Consider the following 20,876-nt stretch of genomic DNA (forward strand, 5'->3'; position numbering starts at 1 on the left):
CAGATGGATTTATCTTATGCCACTATTCCAACAACAACAGGTGGCATGGTCAGGTTATACAGAGAAGTAGAAAGAAGATACCACGTGGAAGTTCCAAAGAAGTTGGAAAATGGTGAACAGGTTGTACCACAAGAGCATTTGCCTCACTTTGAATCAGAGATATGTCACTTTTTCCACCACCCATCCCCTCCGCCAAGCAAAAAAAGAAGGTTTCAAATTAACAGAGATGCAACACAATGATGAGCAGTTACACTGACCTAAGAGGGTTAGACTTCAGCAAGGGACATCTGAAAAATAGCCAAGTGATCAACCAGTCAGCGGACAGATGCCTGAGATTGTTCCTCATCGATGATATTTGATGCCATGGGCATCATTTTGTATAGTATCTCTAACCCTACTCCCTTTCATTTATGTCATTAGCTAGTTTATTTCACGCATTTATATTGTTTTTTATATTTCAGTTTGTTAGGATAGATTTTCTATTCGGCGATATTTTCTATATATTCATGATGACTTCGATGCTGAATGGATATCTATTTGATGGAATTTTGTTTCCTTGGATGCAGGATTCTGGGATTCTCACGTTACTTCTTGGAAGCAACGTGTCCCCATATGGAGCCAGATGTTGCACTCAAATTGTCAAAGTTCCAAGGAAGCAGAAGTACCAACTTTTTCAACAAGGATTGGATCACATATTAGTAGTCTATGTGTCATAGTCATCCCATTCTACAAGTTATATATTGTAAATGATCTCAGTAAAACCGTGAGTCCATGTAACAACCTAGGTAAGCCTATAATTTGATGACGAATTCCATCTTAGGAGGTTTTTTAACCTCAATGATTACCTGTGTTTTTCGACATGGCTAATCGGAAGAGTTTTTTCCCTCCAGCTTAAACCCCCAAAGCTAGTGTGAAATTTCTTGTCGAATTATTAGGTGAGTCCTAGTGTTTAAGTCGAGTCTGATGTAAAAATGGTTTGGGAATATTAAAGCTAATTGACTTAATTATTTTATTACAAATCACTTGGTTTACTAGATCATATTGAGTCGTAGATGGGTTATGTGTCTTAAGGGTCTAAGACGAATGTGTATTCCCTCTTTGAGTCTTGCAAATGAGAAATCATATGTATTAGAGGGTTGGAAAAATAATTAATCCCCTCATGTGTAAATTGATTAATTTTTCTGGCAAAACAAAATTAAATCCTAAGCCCAAAAGGTAATTAATTAGAGTCAAAATTAAATTGTCTAAGAAAATAAATTCTCCAAATGGAAAAATTCGTGGGTCTTGAAAGAATCAATTTTTAAAGGTCCTTCACCAAGAGAATATTGTATTTTTCAAGAAAATTTGGACCCTTGGACTTTGGTGGTTAAGTCAAAGTCAATTTTTTGAAGAAATTAACTCTAAATAATTAATTTTGAGCTAATTAAAATGGAATTAAATGATAAATTCGAAATTTCCTCAAAAATAAGAAATCAAGGGCCAAGATTAAAGGATGTTGAAGTATTTATCAACGACCAAGATGATTTTGACAAGGATCAAATAAACTAGCCGTTATTTTTCCATTTGGAGGATTTATCTATAAATTAGAGTGTCATTTGAGTCTCTAGTCATCTTGATCTCTGGCAAGAATTGTTGTTGAAGCATTTTTGTAAACTAATGTCTTGTTGGGAACTATTTTTTCTACCATAATAAAAGACTTTGGGGTGCAAGTCGAGGTGTTCTTGTTTCGTTGATCTGTGGTATGTATTGACTACGGGCTTCCTATGTGGTCGTTTATGATTATTATTTTGAGATAATACATAGTGTTTGTAGGTACTTGATCCTTGGTCTCCAATTTTACAGAGTGTGGGCAAGGGTTACTTTTCTTGGATCTCCAGTTTTTATATGGTGGATTTAATCTTCACTTGGGCTATAGTGATCATTAATTTTTCTGAAGCGTTTTAGCCATTCTTTCATGTAAAAAATAGTATAAAAATTGTTTTCTCAAAATTCATTTGAAAACCCATGTTTATTTTGAAGATAAATTTGTAAATTTAAATTGTAAACTATTTTTCTAATTCGGGTTGGGGTTTATAGATTCATTTTGTATATATTTGGGGTTTGGGTGTCTCTATTTTCATTTTTGCAATGTTCCACCAAGTCTCCGGGACGGGGAGACGCGGGTGCGGGGAGACGCACAAGGGGGACGTGTGGGAGTACCCTCAAATTTTAGGGAAATTTAGGGGGGACGGGGGGACGTCGGGGTATATAATTTTTTTTCCTTTTTAATATATATATATATATATATATATATTTCAAATTCATATTCAATAATGAAAGCATAAATAGAATGATACATACATAATTGAATTAAATAATGAAATACATTGATCCATACTCATCATCCTTACTAATACATACATGATTCATCCATAAACCATGAGATTCAATAATGAAATACTCTGATCCATATTCAGTATTCATTATTCACCATTCTCGAATCTACATTGATTTAAAAATTAAATTCATCATTCATCATTCTAGATTCTAAATTGATTTAAAATTAAAATTCATCATTTATCATTCTAGAATCTAATTAGTACTAAGCAAAATAGACTATAATAGATACTGAAATCTAAAGACTGGAATAGTAAATTGATATAACTAAAAGTCACTCTAAAGTACACAGAGGGCTTGGTGCTCTTGATTAAATACTAATTCCATACCCTTGTATATGACAAAATGCAATGGAAACATTGCACTCCATCGAATCCTGAATTCCTGAAAAATTGATCTAAAGACTGGAATAGTAAATTGATATAATTAAAACTCAAAAACAATGGAGTGATGAGTCTAAAAGTCACTCTAAAGTACACAGAGGGCTTGGTGCTCTTGATTAAATACCAATTCCATACCCTTGTACATGACAAAATGCAATGGAAACATTGCACTCCATCGAATCCTGAATTCCTGAAAAACTGTTAAGTCTGCTGGATTTTGAGTGAGATCTAAAATTCTACTTTCTCCATATGAAATCCAATGAGGTCAAAACCACTCTCAAACATCCTGAGTCATTTCATGGTAATGTTAAAAATTTAAGTAAAAGGATGAAAATGAAAGATAAAGGAGAATGTCACTTTTACTTTAAGAATTTAACATTACCATGAATAGCATAGCATTAGTAGGGAAATATGGTCAAATACTACGTTTTCCTTGTCATAAATCATTGTTTACAAGCAAATTTAAGGGGGGACGCATAGCCCATTTTGAGGGGGGACGCCCAGGCGTCCCCCTTTTGGGGAGTCGTGTCCCCCACACTGGGGAAACGTCCCCCCTGTGTCTCCCTGCGTCTCCCCAAAAGGGGGTCATGGAGAAACGATTCCCCAGACGCCCCCCTGTCCTGGGTGCGAGGGGTGCGCGCACCCGACCCTGGGGGACGCGTCCCCGTGGAACACCGCATTTTTGCAGGTTAGGTCAAGGAGTTAAGTGGAAGAAGACCTAGATCTAGGCCATTGAGGGTAAGATCTAGTATCTTGGAATTTTTTGCAGGGTTTTCACGGATGAATTTTCAAAAAATCAAAGAGCTGAAGCATAATTTTTTTTTGGAGCAAGGGTTTCAAAGTTTTCAAAGCTTCTAGCCCCAGTTTTGACCTCCTTAAGCTCAACATCTCTCCTTCTATCCTCTGTGTCTTGGTTTAGGGCCTCTCTAGGCCTTGTTGTGGGGTTTTGAGGCTTCGATCACCCTCTTCCTCCTCTCCTCGACCCTCCTAGGCTTGCCGCTAGCCCCTCCTCCTCTTGGCTTCCCTCCTCTCGGCCTCCTTCCCTTGCGTCGTCCTCTCCTGGCCTTTTCGGCCTCCCCTCTTCCTCTCGGCCCTCATCTCCTCCTCTTCATTGGCTGCAACCCTCTAAGAGCTTGCGGCTCCATTGTGGAGCCTTTAAGCCCTAAGCCCTAGGCCTTAGGGCTTGGTCTTAACCCCTAAACTCTTATTTCCCAAACGCTAGTCTGATTGGGCAAAACATTGGCCCTTCTTGGCCAATTTCTCCATCCATGTGCCCCGATCTATCATCCTAGCCCATTTCTCCCCGCAAATTTGCTTCCCTTGACCTTGTTCTTCAATTTTTGGCCTCTTTTGGCTCAAAATTGACTTGAAACCTAATATGAATTTTTAAGGGTAAATACTTGACAGTTTTGTAGGATTAAGGTTTCAAAATTCATATCTCGCAGACGGCAAGGTAATCCCAAAGTTTCAACGATTTTCAACTGTGGGATCTTCAAAGCCTCGAGCCTAGGGTTTGACCTCCAAACCCTTATTTTGCTTCAGTTTTATTACAACAGTTAAATCATTAATATCTAATCCCTAAAATCACACTTTAATTGGTCAAAACTGATTAGAATTGCAAAATCTAAACTTTCACAAGTTTTGGCCACTTGGGTATCTCTAATTTGACCTAGATCTAACATTTTAGCTTGCTGGAATTTACTGCATAACTGTGAAATTCAAGTCTGAAATATTTCTGAGGCATAACTAGATAAGGACTAAAAATTTTGAATTTTCATTTTCCGGCAAAAACCTACTATTTTTAGACATTTGGAGCAGCATATTCAGTATTTTTAGCTTGCCGATCTGTGACTAACTTATTGCTGTAATTAGTTTATCAGTTGTGAAATTTTTGAATCACATTCTCTCAAAAGATTCAAAAAATTAATTTTTTCAAGTTTGGCAAAATTTTTCTATTTTTAGAAACATTGGGCATCTATTTTTGGTTGGATTAATTTGCTGATCTGTGGTTAACTCACTGCTGTAATAATCATATCAGATCTGAAAATTGCTAAGTCAAACTCACTAAAAGCCCTAAAATTGAAATTTTCAAGTTCTGGTGCATTTTGCTATTTTTGGGCATATTGGCCATCTATTTTGGGCAGTTTTATCTTGCTGATCTGTCTTTACTTACTGCTGTATTTTTAAAATCAGATCTGAAATATTGCTGAATACACCATCATAAAGTGTGCTAAAGAAGCCAATTCACATTACTGGTTAAATTGGAAATTTTATGTTTCAATGTGTTGGGCAAGTTTCGTCATTTGAAGTAGTTTATGCACTGCTGCTACAACATTGATAAATCTGAATTTTCTGAAGTAGTATTGTTGATATAAACTGTCATAAATCTGTGATCAACATCTTGATTGACTATTGTTAGCATTTGGCATCTTGGGTTACTTGGTATCTTGTGAAATATTGTTGAAATTTGCACTTGTATCTATAAGCAATTTATCTTGTTTAAGATTGCAATTCACTATTGATAAGTACTCTTAAAAGGTTTCTAATCAAAGTACTTAAACAACTTAAGAAAATCTTAACTCAAGATAAATCTCACTCATAATTTCTTGCATAAGCATCTTAAATCTAGATTTGCATTAATAATTCACCTCCTAGCATAAACTAGGTTGATAGAGATATAGGACAAGCCTTCTTATTTAGCTTGAGGGGCCTTGACAACTCTTCGGTGGTTAACACAGTGACTTTGTAGTCATCAAAGCCACAGTCTATGCAGCGCCGAAGGCATCAAGTGATAGAAGCCTAACAAAAGGTATCGTTAAGAAAGCCCTAGCTTGCTTCCTGTTAGTCTCCTTCCCACAACCTACCTTGGAGCGCAACTTCAAAATAGTTAAAAGAAGGCTACACTTAGACTAGGCATTTAACTAAAATTTACCAAGATCATTGCATCTCACGTAGGTCCTAGGATTTGCACATCATATAGGTAAGTCAATCATTCAAGCAATGGGTGTCGATCTGGTCATTTGGTTCCAATTCATAAGAAGCAAGAATTTGTGACTTAAGGCATTGGTCTCGTAATCAAAAATCTAATTTAATCGATAATGTTGCTTAATTTCAACCAAGTGGCTAGGACACTCATTTGTGTCTCTCAAGTAAGTTGATTTTCAACTTTCTTTCCTTCACTTCATTCCAAAGGGACTGACCACCCATAGGCTGTTGTTGGGAGATAGCTAGAACAGAGTGGGCGAGGATCAGAGTGACAACCCACATCCTGAGCGTTGTCGCGGTGCCTATACAATTCGGGCGACAACACCATACAACTTAGGATAATAGAATAATTGTGTCAAGGGTTGCTTTACAAATGAATATGGGGGAGATATTGTAGTGTCTGTAAATGAGTGTAAACATTTAAATGTCGACTCAATATGAAAGAGATGTTGTAGTGTCAAAAAATAATAATTATAAAACATAATGTTGGCTCAATTAAAAAAGTAATAAAAGATAAAAATGATAAAAATAATAAATCAATTCAATTCAATTTGTTATTTTGTAATTTTATTTTTATTAATAAAATTACAAATAATTTTTCCACTAAAAAATCATAATAAGCATATAACATTAAAATAAATTTAAATAATAATAATAGCCTTGATATTTCAGAAATATAATTAATAGACATAAAGACTTAATAAATTTAACTAATAGACGTATAATTAAAAATAAAAATATATTTAAATACACAAATGTGAAATATATATAAAATATAAATAATAGTTATAAATTAATATCCATTAGGCCATATAAATTAAAATAATGATTCATATTATTAACCATAATATTTCAGGACTTCATATTTAAATTTTATTGGTAAGTACATAAAAATTCAATATGTACAACAAACTTTTTTTCTAAGTTATCTATTTGTCTATCTATATAATCAATACTATACATATCATATTAAAAAATTAAATTAAAAAAATTATAAAACATGTGAAAGAAAAATGCTGCATATATATGTAACTATATTTATTATCAAAGTTTTAATAAAATTAAAAATAAGAATATTTCTATGTATAGAGATGTGAAATTTATATAAATATAAATAATATTATTAAGAACTAGCATAGATCCATCTTAACTCTGGACCTACCAAGCACCGAGAGGAATCTAATCTCTCGAGGTGCAAACCTTTGCTCAAATTTTGCTTTTAAAAAGAAGTTTGCATCTTGAGAGATTTGATCCATTTTGGCACTTTGTAGATCTAGAGTTAAGATGGATCTATGCTGGTAGGTAGGCGAGCCATGTAAAAAAACAGAGAAACAAGATAAGGTAATACAAAAAAGAAATAGGATAAGAGAATAATAGAAGAGTGAAGAGACTAAGGATAATGTTGAAAATTTGGCAGCTCAGGGATGCATTTCTAAAAATAGAAAGTCTCAAATATGACTTTCCAAAAATAGTAAATCACTTCGCATCAATTGGTAATCAAGTATTGTTGATGGAAAATTCCTTCTAATCATCCATCAATCCTAATAGTTCAATTTCAACTTATTCATCAATATTATCTTTAATATTATATTATTATTCTTATGATACTATTATATTATTATTAAAAAGAAATTCAAGTCATTCAATCATGGCTCTCAATAATGTTCTCTTACACTTTTTTACACTCTCATTAAAGCATGTCATAAAAAATTCCTCTAACGCACTCTTTAATGCATATGTTACCCTCTCTTAAAAGCATAAGTTACAAAGACATGCATACCTCTTTAATGACATGAGTTACATTTGCTAAATGGGCATATGTTATTCTCCTTCTTGGCATGCGAGTTACACCTCCTTTATGGCATGGATTCCTTGCTCCTCGTATATATATGTGCCTCCTTCTTTCTCCCCTCACTACTTATGTATTGTGAAAGAAGAATTCGAACTTGAGAGAGGGTTGGAGAGTGTTGAAGAAGATTGTGAGAGAGAGACTTGGAGAGTAAGAGCAGAACTTAGTGAGCCAAGGTTGATTCAGTGCTTCAGTGTTTTAGTGTTGATTCAGTTGAAGGGAAGGTTGATTCAGTGTTTGCATCTGTTGTTTCTACCAGTGATCTTCATGCTACAACTTGTTCAGATTTGGGTGAACTTACTCATTCTCTCGATCTCTCATTGTACTTTGTATCTCTGCTGAACATTTGATTTCTAATAGAAGAAGAATTTGGTTGGGTTTTGCCCTTGTGGGTTTTGCCTTTGGTCGTTGGACCTAAATTCTGTGTCTACTTGTGTTCTTGGATGTATTTTATTTTGCATATGGTTTATATGGTGTATGTTCTATCTACAATTGCTTAATTAATATTGTAGAAGAAAGAAGTTTTGGAGTAAGTAATTGTTGCAGCATAGAACATCATAATTTCAACATGGTATTAGAGCTTTGGTGAAGACAAGATCAAGAAGACAAGTTCCATTTGCAGCTCTCTTTCTGTTGAAATATCTCTTGCTGTTTACTCCATTTGCACCTCTCTTTATGCTAAAATATCTCTTGCTGTCCGCTCCATTGGAAACTCTCTTTCTGCTGAAATATCTCTTGCTGTCTATTCCATTTGCAACTCTCTTTCTGCTGAAATATTTCTTGTTGTCCGCTTCCTTTGCAACTCTTTTTCTGTTGAAATATCTCTTGTTGTTCCTTCTACTTGCTGCGCATTTTTTGCTGAAATATCTCCTCTTTTGTTGCTGAATTTACAACTGAAATTCTATTGCTGAAATTTTACTGTTAAATTTTACTGCTGATATTTTACTGCTGAAATTTTGCTACTAAAATTTCACTGTTACCGTTCTTCTAAGATTTCAAGGAACCCAAGATATGATAGTAATTTTGCAGATAGTAATTAAGGTGTTTCATGTGTTTAATAGTTGTGGTTTTGGTACTTGTTGATGCATGCAAAAGTAAATAGTAGTTTTACTTATGTTTATGCATGTGCAAGAAAGTGTTGTGTTGAAAAAAATATGATGCATAGAAGGTTATGAAAGAATAACTGATAGAAATTGAATGCTAACGATAGAGAGATTTTAACTCTCTCACATTATATGAGAAAGGTCATAATCTTATGGGTTTTGGTAATTTTGATATTAGAGTTTAATAACAATATTGGTTGTAGTTAAAAATAATGACTTTTACAAAAGATGGAATGATAGTTTTCTAAACTAACCTCTTTTGCAGCGATTGAAGATGGATTATAACTAATATCATTGTAGGCAATGAAGTCAATATGTATAATTATTATTGCATGCCTTCACTCTGAGATCAAGATTTGAAGATTTGTATAAAATTAGTGGAAGACCTATCCATGCATTGATTCATGATAAGTAATCATCAATATAAACCGTGGCACCAAAAGTTCACTCATATTCACTTAGAGCATTACCTCATGTGAGAAATATGGTTCCCGAAATACCTAAGATTAGAGGGGATCATGATGGAGTTTGCCAAGTGGTGATCAAGAAGATGCATTTCTTCTGCCAATGACATATGACTTATGGACAATGGTAACTTATAAAGGGCGGATCAAGGGGGAGCTAACAACTTCCTTCAATCCCTAAGTATTTTCAAGTCTTATGTTGTTTCTTTGTGTCACTGCTCTTGTTTAAATTTATCTTTAAGATCATTGGTTATTCTTGCTGCATGAGTATTTGAATGATTCTTTCACTAACTTCCTGATAAGGATTCAATCAAGAAAAGCAGATCTTGAAGATCATTAAGGCGCATAATAGTGCAGAAGGAGTAAACTCCAAGAGGAAGCTGGTGCAAGGATAATGAAGGAGCCACTCTCACATTTAGAAAAGAAAGAAAGGCCTGCCTCATCACCAAGTATACTTTCATTATGTTTATTTACCTTGCTACTATTTCTCTTGCTCTTATTTTAGGATCAACATGTACATTTGATGAATGTGCGAACCAAGTCCTTCATATCGAGATTGAGGAAGATGTCGAGCCATCCCATGACTGGAGTGGACATGAAGTGGACAAGAGCTCAAAACTTTTGCAAGGAAGATGGAATCAAGAAAGAGACCACCATACCCTATAACCCATATAACCCATAACATAATGGGCACTTAAGGATCTTTGACTGCCTTGTCTACTTTCATGTGCTAAAGGAAAAGAGTACCAAGCTGGAAGCTTTAGGTAAGAAAGGTATGATTGTTGATTATTGTGAAAATTCTAAAGCTTGCAGAACATGTGACTGGTAAAAGAACTATAGAGTTCAGCAGAGATATAACATTTGATGAAGATGCAACTCTTTGAAAAGCCATAGACACTCCTCCAGCTAATGTTGAAAGACACGAGGATGCCTTGGATGCACAAGAAGATCCCTAGCCTGAGCTTGATCTTGTTGATGAACCCATGGATCCCATGGACTCCTTGGGTCCTTTTCCATGTGCTAGAAGAAGACCTTTATGGCTTCGTGGCACCCTTCAAGATGCTAATAAACGTGTTGCTCCCTAAGGAACCTTCAGAGAAAGCAAGAAACCATGTCGGTTCCAATGATATGTTGTAGTCATGAACAACATTATTCAAGCTGAGCCGTGCACTTTTGAAGAAGCTGTGAAGGCTCAAGTGTGGAAAGATGCAATGGTCGAGGAATATGAGTCCATCATTCATAATGATGTATGGGAAGTGGTTCCAAAACCACAAGGTAAATCTGTTGCGTCTTCTAAATGGATGTATAAAATTAAACATGGTGTTCATGGTAGTATTGAAAAATATAAAGCTAGATTTGTGACCAGAGGGTTCTCTCTGAAAGAGGGAATAGACTGATGAAATCTTTGCACCTATTGCCTGTTATACAACCATCCGATGCACCTGTTGCCTGTTATACAACCATCTGATGTATTGTGGCTTTAGCTGCTAGCCAAGGATGGCTCCTTCACCAAATTGATGTGAAGGCTGCTTTCTTGTATGGCTTCCTTAAGAAAGAAATATTTGTGGAGCAACCACAAGGCTTTGAAATACATGACCGTAAGATTCATGTGTGCAGACTAAAGAAATCCCTGTATGGTTTGAAACAAGTTCTAAGAGTTTGGTATGCCCACATTGATAGCTTCTTGATGAAGCTTGGTTTTACTAGAAGTAATGCTGATCCAAATCTTTACTTCAAGATGGCCCAAGGTATGTCTTTGATTTTGGTATTATATGTTGATGATTTATTTTGGACTGGTGGGGAACCTCTTATCCTCTAGTGTAAGAAGGAGTTAGCTTTTGAATTTGAAATGAAAGATCTTCACTTAATGCACTACTTTCTGAGTCTTGAAGTATGGCAAAAACCTAGTGAGATTTTCCTTTCTCAAGGAAAATATGTTGTCAAGCTGCTTGAAAGATTTGGTATGACAGAATGTAAATCCATGAATACTCCAATGGAGATGAACTTCAAGAAGCTATGTGGTGAAGTTGCAGGTCCTGATTTGGCAAATCCTTCTGAGTATCGTTAACTGATTGGGGTACTAATGTTCTTAGTGAACACTAGACTGGGTATATGTTTATGGTCAATACTCTGAGCCAATATATGATCTCATGCACACTTAATTGTTGTAAAGCATGTGCTAAGATACCTGCATGGGACCATCAATCTGGGATTGAAATATACTGTCGGTGACATAAGTCTACATGGATACTCAAACGCTGATTGTGTTGGTAACTCTACTGATAGAGAAAACACATTTGGGCGCTGCTTCAACTTAGGATCTGCCATGATATCTCAAATGAGAAGAAAACAGAGGTCTGCAGCCCTTAGCATGACTGATGCTGAGTAGATTGTTGCTAGCATGGCTAGCTGTGAGGCAGTATGGCTGAGGAATCTCTTGGTAGAGATGCTTGAGCATGTTTTGGACATAACAATAATTTACTGTGACAATAATTGTGGGATTCAACTTGCAGAAAATCTCATGTTCCATGACAAGTCCAAGCATATTGAGATCAAATATTACTATATCCAAGATATGGTGCAGAAAGGCGTAGTAAGACTCTATCATATAGTTACTGGTGATCAGATCGCCGACATTCTTACCAAGTCTTTGCCGAAAGGGAAGTTCTTGGTTTTCAGAGAGCAACTTGCACTGGAGGATGTGACCCTTCCTAGAGAGGGTGGTCATGGATGATGAGCCTTGGATAAGTGAGATCCTTGTCATGTGTTGACAAGTGGATACCCACAAGCAGTGATGAGCCTTGGATGAGTGAGATCCTTGTCGTGTGTTGACAAGTGGATCCCCCCAAGCAGTGAAGAGCCTTGGATGTGCAAGATCCTTGTCATGTGTTGACAAGTGGTTTCCCCCAAGCAGAGATGAATCTTGGATGTGCGAGATCCTTGTCATGTGTTGACAAGTGGATCCCCCCAAGCAGAGATGTGACTTGGATGTGCGAGATCCTTGTCATGCGTTGACAAGTGGATCCCCCCAAGTAGAGATGTGACTTGGTTGTGCAAGATCCTTGTCATATGTTGGCAAGTAGTAATCCCCCCAAGTGAAGATAATGTGGTGGATGAATCTCCCCTATGATGATTCTTCTGCATTAGAGTGAGACATCATTGTTCCAAATGATACAAAGCAGAGATGAACATAGATGATCAAAGAAAACATAGATCTTTTGTTGCAGAAAGAAATTCCTCCCTAGCTGAGAGGGAGTGTTGAAAATTTGGCAGCTTAGGGATGAATTTCTAAAAATAGAAAGTCTCAAGTATGACTTTCCAAAAATAGTAAATCACCTTGCATCAATTGGTAATCAAGTATTGTTGATGGAAAATCCCTTTTGATCATCAATCAATCCTAATAGTTCAATTTCGACTTAATCATCAATATTATCATTAATATTATATTATTATTCTTATGATACTATTATATTATTATTAAAAAGAAATTCAAGTCACTCAATCATGTCTCTCAATAATGTTCTCTTACACTCTCATTATTGGCATGACATATTCCTCTTACACTCTCATTAATGCTCTTACATTCTCTTAGACTCAATAAATGCTTGTCAGAAAATATTCCTCTTACACTTTCTTAGGCTCTCATTAAAGCATGTCATAAAAGATTCCTCTTACGCACTCTTTAATGCATATGTTACACTCTCTTAAAAACATAAGTTACAAAGGCATGTGCACCGCCTTAATGACATGAGTTACATTTTCTAAATGGGCATATGTTACTTTCCCTCTTGGCATGCGAGTTACTCCTCCTTTATGGCATCGATTCCTTGCTCCTATATATATGTGCCTCAGTCTTTCTCCCCTCACTACTTGTGTATTGTGAAAGAAGAATTCGAACTTGAGAGAGGGTTGGAGTGAGTTGAAGAAGATTGTGATAGAGAGACTTAGAGAGTAAGAGCAAAACTTAGTGAGCCAAGGTTGATTCAGTGCTTTAGTGTTTTCGTGTTGATTCAGTTGAAGGGAAGGTTGATTTAGTGTGTGCATCTGTTGTTGCTACTAGTGATCTTCATGCTACAACTTGTTCAAATTTGGGTGAACTTACTCATTCTCTTGATCTCTCATTGTACTTTATATCTCTGCTGAACATTTGATTTCTAATAGAAGAAGAATTTGGTTGGGGTTTTCTCCTTGTGGGGTTTTCCCTGGTCATTGGATCTAAATTCTCTGTATCTATTTGTGTTCTTGGATGTCTTCTATTTTACATATGGTTTATATGGTATATGTTCTATCTATAATTGCTTAATTAATATAGCAGAAGAAAGAAGTTTTGGAATAAGTAATTGTTGCAGCATAGAACATCAGAATTTCAACAGATAAGGGTCATAACATTTTCTGACTTAAATACTTTTAGATGCTATTCAACTGCTGTCTTTGCCGACAATATCATAAAGCTTACTTTCAAAGGATTGTTTGGAACATGTTTAACATACTTTCTCGTTCACTTTCCTATTGACCTCTTAGATGACATCACTATATAAAGAAATTGTGGCAGAGATCTTGGCCAGTTCTAGAAAGCAGCTTGCTATGATTCAACATGTCTCATTCATTCAAATATATAGATGCAGGCACCAGTATACCATCATTTCAATTTTCAACATCAGCGTTAATTTGATCAATTAGTAAAGCAGTGCAAGGTTATGTGGCAGATTTGTAATCAGTGCTGGGAAAATTTTCTGTCTAATCTTTTCTATGAAATTTTTTTCCTTGTGCTTTTGAATTCATTAATTTTATAAGATGATAGCTAAGAAACCGGATTCGTCCAAAACCCTTGACGAATCGCGAATCGGTCGAATCCGACACGATTCTCTGCGGATTCGTGTCAAGATTTCAGGGCATGTCGTGTCCAGCAACGGGTCGCGAATTTCCAATCGTGTCTCGAATTTTATGACGAGTCCTGGTTTGCGGATTCGTTTCGAGGGCTCGGAACGCACTCGAATTTCATCAAAGTCGAATTTCTTCAAAGTGGGTTGTCGATTATTATTGGTGGCGTAATTTTTTTTTATGCACTGAGCACCGAAACCAAGTTTGGTTTATTGTCGTGCCATATTTCTCTCAATCCTGGGTTATACAAGAACACCTTCAGAAGTTGCCCGTGAGATCCAATGATACTTATAGCTTTATGTTGCAAATCACCGCCAAAATTCATGTACAGGGCATGACTAATTAATGCAAAGGGTCGAATGTTTAAATCACTATCAGCGCAAATCTTCATAAGCAACATATCATTGCTAAGAGGGCCATACATCGTGTCAAACCAAGGAGAAGTGCGTGCCAAACTGCTTGCTCCGCTGGTATCAGCGTCGATTAGTGCTATGTTGAGCATCCATTAGCGGCCAACGCTTACATTTTGTATCAACGCCGAGTCTGAATGAAGGCCGAAACCAAATATTTCAGTTGACGGCAGATCGTAAGCTAATTATTAAGAGAAGGGCCAAAACAAAATTGTCTCATTGTCGTAAAGGGCAAACATTTCATTCAAATCGAAATGTGCTAATGGTGTAGTTGATGGTTGAATATGTTGCGAACAAAGGTGGACCAATATCAAGACAACACAATGCTATCGATTTGGGAGCCGAGTTGCCTCTATCGGAGCTAAGGAACCACAGTCACCCCTGCGCATTTGTTGTCTGAAGTGCAAACTTGACGGGATGTTTGAGGAGGTCGTAGCGACTCTCCATAATAACTAAGGGATCGAAAAACTGTTTCAAAAAGTTGCTCGAAGAGTCGAAATCTTGCTGGAATAGACTGTGGGTTCATGGAAACAAAAACTGTTGCATATTCACTACACAGGGGGTCGAATTAATTGTGGGTTGCTAGCCACAACCTTTCCCATCAACGATTTGAACTGTTGACGCATTCCTCCTTTATGTATTAAGCATGTATTTATTAAATTGAAATCAATAAATTTGTATCATTAATTAAAATTTGTGTAAGAAATATGCTAATATCTAATTTGTAATATATATATATATATATATTTTTTTTTTAATATATATATATATATATATATATTTTTTTTTTTTTTTAAATATATTATATATATATATATATATATATATATATTTTTAATAAAATAATATATAACGTGTCCTGTTCCGGGGGTCAACGTGTCCCGAATCCGACACCACGAATCCCGAATCCTACGTGTCCCGAATCCCCGTGTCAGGTGACTTAGGATGATAGTGATTATGTAGTCTATAAAGCTAACATTTGAAATACAATAATTCGTGCCATGTTAATGGTTATGATCACAAGTCACTTGGTTACAACGAATGAATACAATTTGCATCTGCATTTCGCAAGTGAGAAAGAAATGTAATATGTGTAAAGTGCAGGGCATGTTGAAGGAGCATGCCTAAGAATTCTGATGTAACTATAATGTTCATTGGAAGTTTTGATGTTAAAGCTCTATTTAACAACTTTTGGGAAAAGAAAATCATGCATTATTGTCTATTTCTTTAAGAATTTCAATAGGATTCTTGTAAGGGTTCTTAATTCAGAAACTTAGAAATTTACTTCGAACATTGCATACAATGAAATTTAAGAACATAATTGATCAATTCACTGTAAATACCTGTTTTCTTCTGAGTTTGATGTCGATCCCAGATTCCAGGTTGTCCTCGCTCCAATTTCGCTCTGGTCACCAAATGACCAGTCCTCCCAGCCAAGCTTGAGCACAGCCCTGGGTACTCAGCTCCAAAATACTTCCCAATTAGAGTATTTTTGTCCCCCGTGCCCAAAAGCCTCAAGAATGATTGCTCAATTCTGAAATTTTGATTCGGATATTCAGCTCTCAATCCAATCTCCGACTCTGATTCTTCTTTCCCCAAAAAAAACCTCCCTTTCTGCCTCTGCGTGCTTGGGATAAGTACCCTTCCTAGGCGGTCACCGCCTTCTTCCACCGCCCTCATCAGATTTTATTTGGCAGATTTAAACTTTACGTGTAAAGTGAGGTGAGGATATGAATATATATCTTAAAGTGTTTGACATGTTTTAAACTTTAATAATTTTATCTTTTATAAAATTTTAATTATAATAACAAAGTCAATAGTTATCAAATGTTTATGATATTAATTTAAAAACTTTAACTTATAAATATATATTTATATACATATATATATTAACAATAATTAGCTTCTAACTTTAAACTCTATAATGATCAATATTTATATTAGAATTTAGAATGATTGGAATTGTAAATTTTATTTAACAACCTTAGAAGTATGAAGTATTTCATATGTATATTTTGAATGTCGAATTTTAAGTAATATTTCTCGTCTCGATAATTTAGGTGTTTGTCCCCTTTCATTCATTTAAACATTTTTCCTAATTATTTAATAAGTATACTAGTGCAAGGTATGCGATGTGTGCATATGTAGCTATCATATATGCATGCTAATAATCTTTTGCTTATAGATTGAAATTGGTCATTACAATTCCAGTGTCTTGTTGAAAGGAATATAATATTTGATGAGTATTGTTTGATTGATGATCAATTATGAATGCAATTTTCTCCATTCTAGGTAGGTGGTTTTGAGAAAGTTTATGAAATAGGCCGCATATTCCGAAATGAAGGAATCTCAACAAGGCATAATCCTGAGTTTACTAGCATTGAGGTGAGTGAATCGTTTTGGTATCTGCATGTCTTAGTATCGATGTAGTTAAATTCTATTGAAGATGTACTTCATTTCCGAAGTTGCTTATTTTGCAGTTTAGCAATAAGGTAAATTATAATTTATATTATATGAAGATCTAATGACAAACAACTTGAGTTCTTGCCAAAATTGTAGGTTTATGAAGCATACACAGATTATGAGAGCATGATTAACTTGGCTGAGGAAATTGTCATCAGTTGTGCACTGGCAGTGAATGGGAAGCTCAATCTTGATTATCAGGTTAGTGCATTGAATTTTATGTGTTCATTTCTAGCTCTAAGCGATTTATCATGTACTTTATTGGTTATGTTAGAAGGTTAAATTCAGCCACAATTAAGCAAGATAGGTCTCAAATGTTAGAAGTCATATGCAATGCCACCTTCGACATGTTTTCAACATCTCTGGGCTGGCATGTTACAAGAGGAGTGTTAGGCTCCAATCCACGATAATATTCTATAGTCTTTACTAATCATGAATAGTCTTCCTGAGTATAAGATGCCATGAAAATAATTTTAGTGAAAGTAAAATACATGTATATGCCTAACTACTACATGAAAACAAATGGATACAATCACATATAGAAGAAAAATAAATTATAACTCCAATTTTATTATAAGAAATATGTATAAAAGATCATGTCTTTCTGGACTCTACTGATTGACCTATGCATCCTACATTTGCCTCTTGTTAGCACTCAAAATTACATCCTGTGTAATCTTGGTGCCAACTCGGAGATTCACTTTTACCTCTATCAGTTGGTAGCAATGACAGTTCTATGGAGAGTTCATTGGTTCATTCAGCTGTGCTACTTGGAGATTTAATGTACTTACATGCACGATTCTGTTCAGTTTACTATCTTTCAGTGTGCTACTTGGAGATTTAATATACTTGCATGCATGATTCTGTTCAGTTTACTATCTTTGCGTTAGCTGTGTATACTTTTGCATGTCACATTTGATGCTTCAAAGATGATTTGGGATACATGCAGGATTCTCTAGGTGCTTCATAGGGCATGATGGGTTTATGATCAATTGGCAAGTGAATTGCATATTATTTTGCGACACTTATATTTTATCAGTGGACATTCTAGAGTCCATATGTTGGATTTGATGATGTATCTACGTTCCATGTTAGCATTCAAATCTATTGGAGCCATTTTCAATGACATACAAGGTGTGTCGTGAAACTATTATTTTTGGCAATTGCGGCTATAGGACTTGCTAGAAGACATTTTCTGGTACTCTGGAGTCACACAAGTTGAATAAACTTATTTTTATCTACGTGCTTGATGGTGCTATTTTTAGCAGTGCTTATTTTTATAGATGCTATTATTCATAATTGTTGCCATGGGTGTCATTTTGCATCTTCGGGTTCCTATTTTTTAGGAGGCTTAGCATAGCATTTTTGGGTTTTTGTTTTAAAAGGGGTCACTGCGATTTTTAGCATTCTTATTCTAATGTAGTGACATGGAGCTTATTGATCTGTAAATTGCTGTGGATATTCCACTGGACAGTTCATCACAACAGATGTACTAAAATATATTGGAAAATTCGAAATATACAATATGAGGGTTAATCTTTCCTTAGATTATGGAGTCATTAATTACTGTGTTATGCTTATGCATGCAATAGATAAAAATATTGAAAATAGAGAACAACAAAATAAAACTCACAAACCACAATGAACACAAGATATGATCTGGGAAACCCTTATGAGAGAAACCTAGATGGAAGGTGATATTGCTCTACTTTCTCTTTCTCTGAATGGAGATGGATGCAAAAACAAAGAAATGAGATATGTGGTCCATGGGCAGCTACAGTGCATAGACCCTGTCTATTTGTTCTCTTTCTATCCACTCTTCACTACTCTACACGTCTATGGAACAAAATGCACTCCAATAGAATGGAACCCCTTTTCCTCCTAGTGGCTCTGTTATAACATAGCTTAATAGCCTACTAGTGGTTAAATTTGATTGGAACTCTTAACTAGAATTACAGTATTGGCTCTTCTAGAGTTTTTTTCATCATGATCACATGGCTATCCCCTTTTCCATAAATAATGGGGGCTAACGTGACACCCTCTTGAATCATGGTGGTGAAAACAAGAAGGTTTGCCTCTGGGTTGCATAACTTTTGCATATGGACTGTGCTTGAGGTCTTTCTTGCATTGTTGGAAAGGGATCTGTGCGTAGAATGACGCTAGAGGGTGTAGTGCTTTAGCAACAAAGTTTTACACCCCCTCACTCCGCAAAAAAAAAGTGCAATTTAATGTCTCAAACTAATTCTAGAAAGTTTTAAACTCCAATTTGCCAAACTAGGACACACCGATAAAAATGGTCCAGTTACCCACAATTTTGTGGGTGATACCCTAAGAGAATTTTTTTTTCTCCAAGATGGTCCTCAGCTGGCTGCTAGCAGCTAGCGCATTTTTCCATTTCTCTACTACCTAATCCAACCATGTGGTCCCTCGCCCATCTGTCATGATCGTATGTTTGGAGGTGGATCTCTCGAACCTAAAGGTATGCCTTGTCCTTTGGTAATTGAGTATTGTAGTTTGCTTATCATGGACACTTATGGGCATGGATTAATGGGGGGGATTCAACATAAATAATGGGTTAGGTATGTGCGCTTGTCCCCTAGGCCCCTTTTGGATATTAACCTTACATTCTAGTCTTGTGGGATCTCTTTCATTGACCATTTGGCTCTAAGGATGGTATTTCATGAGAAACCCTGATTTTGGTTGTGTGTTCTCGCTCCTTTATCTGCTTATATTACCCTCTTTCCACTCATTATAACCCCATTCATCATTTCTTCCACCTAGGTCCGCATTCCTCCACTGGGTCCACATAGGGTTAGCTTGGGTCATGGCCTAGAATGATGCTCGAAGGTTGATGCAGCTAAAAAGCAAGATAAAAGCATATTTGGCCACATTTAACAAGAAAATGTACCACAAAATGCAAAAGATGGTCAGGACAAACACATTTACCACGTGGGCAAAAGCTAATACATGAGCTCTACCCCATCATCATGGTCATCACCCTGGTTCCTACAGGGTCTATGAACCTCATTCATCATATAAGAACCCATGATTGTCCCAACCCCTGGTGGGCAATGAACCGCCCTACCTTAAAAGAGGGTATTCACTGCTATATCTTATACATCATGCTCTTACCCTTTAAACCTCGAGCAATTAATCAAAGAAAATCATAAAAAGGCAAAAGGCATATAAAGAAGGGTGGGAAAATCAAGGCCGGGGCACCTCATGTACCATGATTACTCTCTCCTATACATTATAAACCTAAGTGTGCGTTTCCCTCTTATTAGCTACCCTTGTACCCCAACATGTGACCCAGGGCTGCCCCTTCTCATCCCCTACTTCATTCACCTATCTATCACATGCCACCACCTTTTGAAAGATTTACCTTGAATATATTATTCCCTTTAGAAGTAGAAACCACCTAATAGGATTCTTGGTTAACCCCATTTGAAGTTTTGGAGACATTGGCAATCCCAAAGACCATTATGGAAGGGCAGGCCATTATGAAGTCCCCACTTGTGGTCCATGATTGATAATTTCATTTACTCGATTTCCCTAATGACTCGTTGTGCTGGAAGGCTAGGGGACGCATTGGATCTTATGTAGGATTGCAGATGGTCTGCATCTTGGGTTTGGTCTCCCTATATGGGGAGGGATACATTGGCACATGTAGGGTGTGCTTTGAGAGCCATGGGCCTCCACAGCGACATACAACACTCCATGGATCCACACAACCATTCAAAGATTGCTCGTGGTTCACTTATTCGACGAGGAAGATGCCCCTGATCCATCATGCCTAGTTGGCCCCAGATTTGCACCATACACTTGGCATATGATCCAGGACTTGCACGATGATGTGGCATCACCTACACGATCATCCTAGCCCTTGCAGGCGATCTACAGGCATCTTCGATTTGTTTGGAGACCCATGAGGACACTTGTGTGCCCCCACATGTCATTTGGAA

General features: G+C 36.3%; 1 protein-coding gene across 1 annotated transcript in view; it reads left to right on the top strand.

The window, feature by feature from the left end:
• Positions 1 to 20,876, top strand: part of OVA5 (Lysyl-tRNA synthetase, class II) — a 433,444-nt gene that overhangs the window by 305,010 nt on the left and 107,558 nt on the right. Inside the window, exons 8-9 of the mRNA XM_089458538.1 lie at positions 16,744 to 16,836; positions 17,011 to 17,115. Of these exons, the coding sequence (XP_089314664.1) occupies positions 16,744 to 16,836; positions 17,011 to 17,115 (198 nt within the window). The remainder of the gene's footprint in view (positions 1 to 16,743; positions 16,837 to 17,010; positions 17,116 to 20,876) is intronic.

The sequence above is a fragment of the Pinus tabuliformis genome, chromosome 7, assembly GCF_031772625.1.
Source record: "Pinus tabuliformis cultivar Carrire ecotype Pingquan chromosome 7, CPIR1, whole genome shotgun sequence".
NCBI classification, from domain to species: Eukaryota; Viridiplantae; Streptophyta; class Pinopsida; order Pinales; family Pinaceae; genus Pinus; species Pinus tabuliformis.